A 2,368-nucleotide genomic window follows, 5' to 3' on the forward strand; every position below is an offset into this window, starting at 1 on the left:
TTTTTTTTTTTTTTTTTTTTTTTTACTGTTGTTTGTTGTGTGTTCTGCACATGTAAACTTTGTATCAACTACAGGCACAGAAATAAAATGTATGGTATTTTTGGTGGTTCTTGTTGGACTGAGTGAGAATACTTGAAGTTTTGGGTGTCTTAAAAATACAAAGCGAATGATTATAGCCATGTGTTCACTGTGGTAGGATTTAAGCACAAATTCTTTTTCAAGTAACAATCATTGAAAAAAATGTTTTCTTTTTATTTTTTAGATTATTTCTCTTTATTCAGAAGCATAAAGTTGTTTGCTGATTGCAAGAAGATGTTTCTTTGGCTCTTTCTGATTTTGTCAGCCCTGATTTCTTCGACAAATGCAGATTCTGACATATCGGTGGAAATTTGCAATGTGTGTTCCTGCGTGTCAGTTGAGAATGTGCTGTATGTCAACTGTGAGAAGGTTTCAGTCTACAGGCCAAATCAGCTGAAACCCCCTTGGTCCAATTTTTATCACCTCAATTTCCAAAACAATTTTTTAAATATCCTCTACCCAAACACATTCTTGAATTTTTCACACGCAGTGTCCCTGCAGCTGGGAAATAATAAACTGCAGAACATTGAGGGAGGAGCCTTCCTTGGGCTCAGTGCATTAAAGCAGTTGCACTTGAACAACAATGAATTAAAGATTCTCCGGGCTGACACTTTCCTTGGCATTGAGAACTTGGAGTATCTCCAGGCTGACTACAATTTAATCAAGTATATTGAACGGGGAGCCTTCAATAAGCTCCACAAACTAAAAGTTCTCATTCTTAATGACAATCTGATTTCCTTTCTTCCTGATAATATTTTCCGATTCGCATCTTTGACTCATCTGGATATCCGAGGGAACAGAATCCAGAAGCTCCCCTATATCGGAGTTCTGGAACACATAGGCCGTGTGGTCGAATTGCAACTGGAAGATAACCCTTGGAACTGTAGCTGTGATCTATTGCCTTTAAAAGCTTGGCTGGAGAATATGCCATATAACATTTACATAGGTGAAGCTATCTGTGAAACGCCCAGTGACTTATATGGAAGACTTTTAAAAGAAACCAACAAGCAGGAATTATGCCCCATGGGCACAGGCAGTGATTTTGACGTACGAATCCTGCCTCCGTCTCAGCTGGAAAATGGCTACACCACCCCGAACGGTCACACCACCCAAACATCTTTACACAGGTTAGTGACCAAAGCACCGAAAACAACAAATCCGTCCAAGATCTCTGGAATCGTGGCCGGCAAAGCCCTCTCTAACCGCAATCTCAGCCAGATCGTGTCTTACCAAACCAGGGTGCCTCCTCTTACACCTTGTCCAGCACCTTGCTTCTGCAAAACCCATCCTTCCGATCTGGGACTGAGTGTCAACTGCCAAGAGAAAAACATCCAGTCCATGTCAGAGCTGATACCAAAACCGTTAAATGCCAAGAAGTTGCACGTCAATGGCAACAGCATCAAAGACGTGGACATCTCCGATTTCACCGAGTTCGAGGGACTGGATCTACTCCATTTAGGCAGCAATCAGATTACCGCAATCAAGGGGGATGTATTCCGAAACCTCACGAATTTACGCCGGCTTTATCTCAATGGCAATCAGATCGAGAGACTCTATCCCGAGATCTTTTCAGGCCTTCATAACCTGCAGTATTTATATTTGGAATACAACTTAATTAAGGAAATCTTAGCGGGCACCTTTGACTCAATGCCAAACTTGCAGCTGCTGTACTTAAACAATAATCTCTTAAAGAGCCTGCCCGTGTACATTTTCTCGGGAGCACCCCTCGCTAGACTGAACCTGAGGAACAACAAGTTTATGTATCTGCCTGTCAGTGGTGTCCTGGATCAGCTGCAGGCTCTTACTCAGATCGACCTGGAGGGCAACCCATGGGACTGCACTTGTGACTTGGTGGCATTAAAGCTGTGGCTGGAGAAGCTGAACGATGGGATTGTCATGAAAGAACTGAAGTGCGAGACACCTGTGCAGTTTGCCAACATCGAACTGAAGTCCCTCAAAAACGAAATCTTGTGTCCCAAGCTCTTAAACAAGCCATCGGCGCCATTCACGAGCCCTGCACCCGCCATTACTTTCACTACCCCGCTGGGGCCCATTCGAAGTCCTCCTGGTGGTCCAGTGCCTCTGTCCATTTTGATCCTAAGTATCTTAGTGGTCCTCATCTTAACTGTGTTTGTAGCTTTTTGCCTTCTTGTTTTTGTGCTGAGACGAAACAAGAAACCCACAGTGAAGCACGAAGGCCTGGGGAACCCCGAGTGCGGTTCCATGCAGTTGCAGCTGAGAAAACATGACCACAAAACCAACAAAAAAGATGGCCTGGGCACGGAAGCAT

At 43.7% G+C, this 2,368-nt stretch overlaps 1 protein-coding gene across 1 annotated transcript in view; it reads left to right on the forward strand.

Annotated features, from left to right (window-relative positions):
- Window positions 1-2,364, forward strand: part of SLITRK4 (SLIT and NTRK-like family, member 4) — a gene marked incomplete at its 3' end in the record, with an annotated part of 6,912 nt that extends 4,548 nt beyond the window's left edge. Inside the window, exon 2 of the mRNA XM_010845888.1 lies at window positions 263-2,364. Coding sequence (XP_010844190.1) covers window positions 313-2,364 — 2,052 coding nt within the window. The remainder of the gene's footprint in view (window positions 1-262) is intronic.
- Window positions 2,365-2,368: the final 4 nt, after the last annotated feature.

The sequence above is a fragment of the Bison bison genome, unplaced genomic scaffold (genome assembly GCF_000754665.1).
Source record: "Bison bison bison isolate TAMUID 2011002044 unplaced genomic scaffold, Bison_UMD1.0 scf7180017848707, whole genome shotgun sequence".
Lineage (NCBI taxonomy): Eukaryota > Metazoa > Chordata > Mammalia > Artiodactyla > Bovidae > Bison > Bison bison.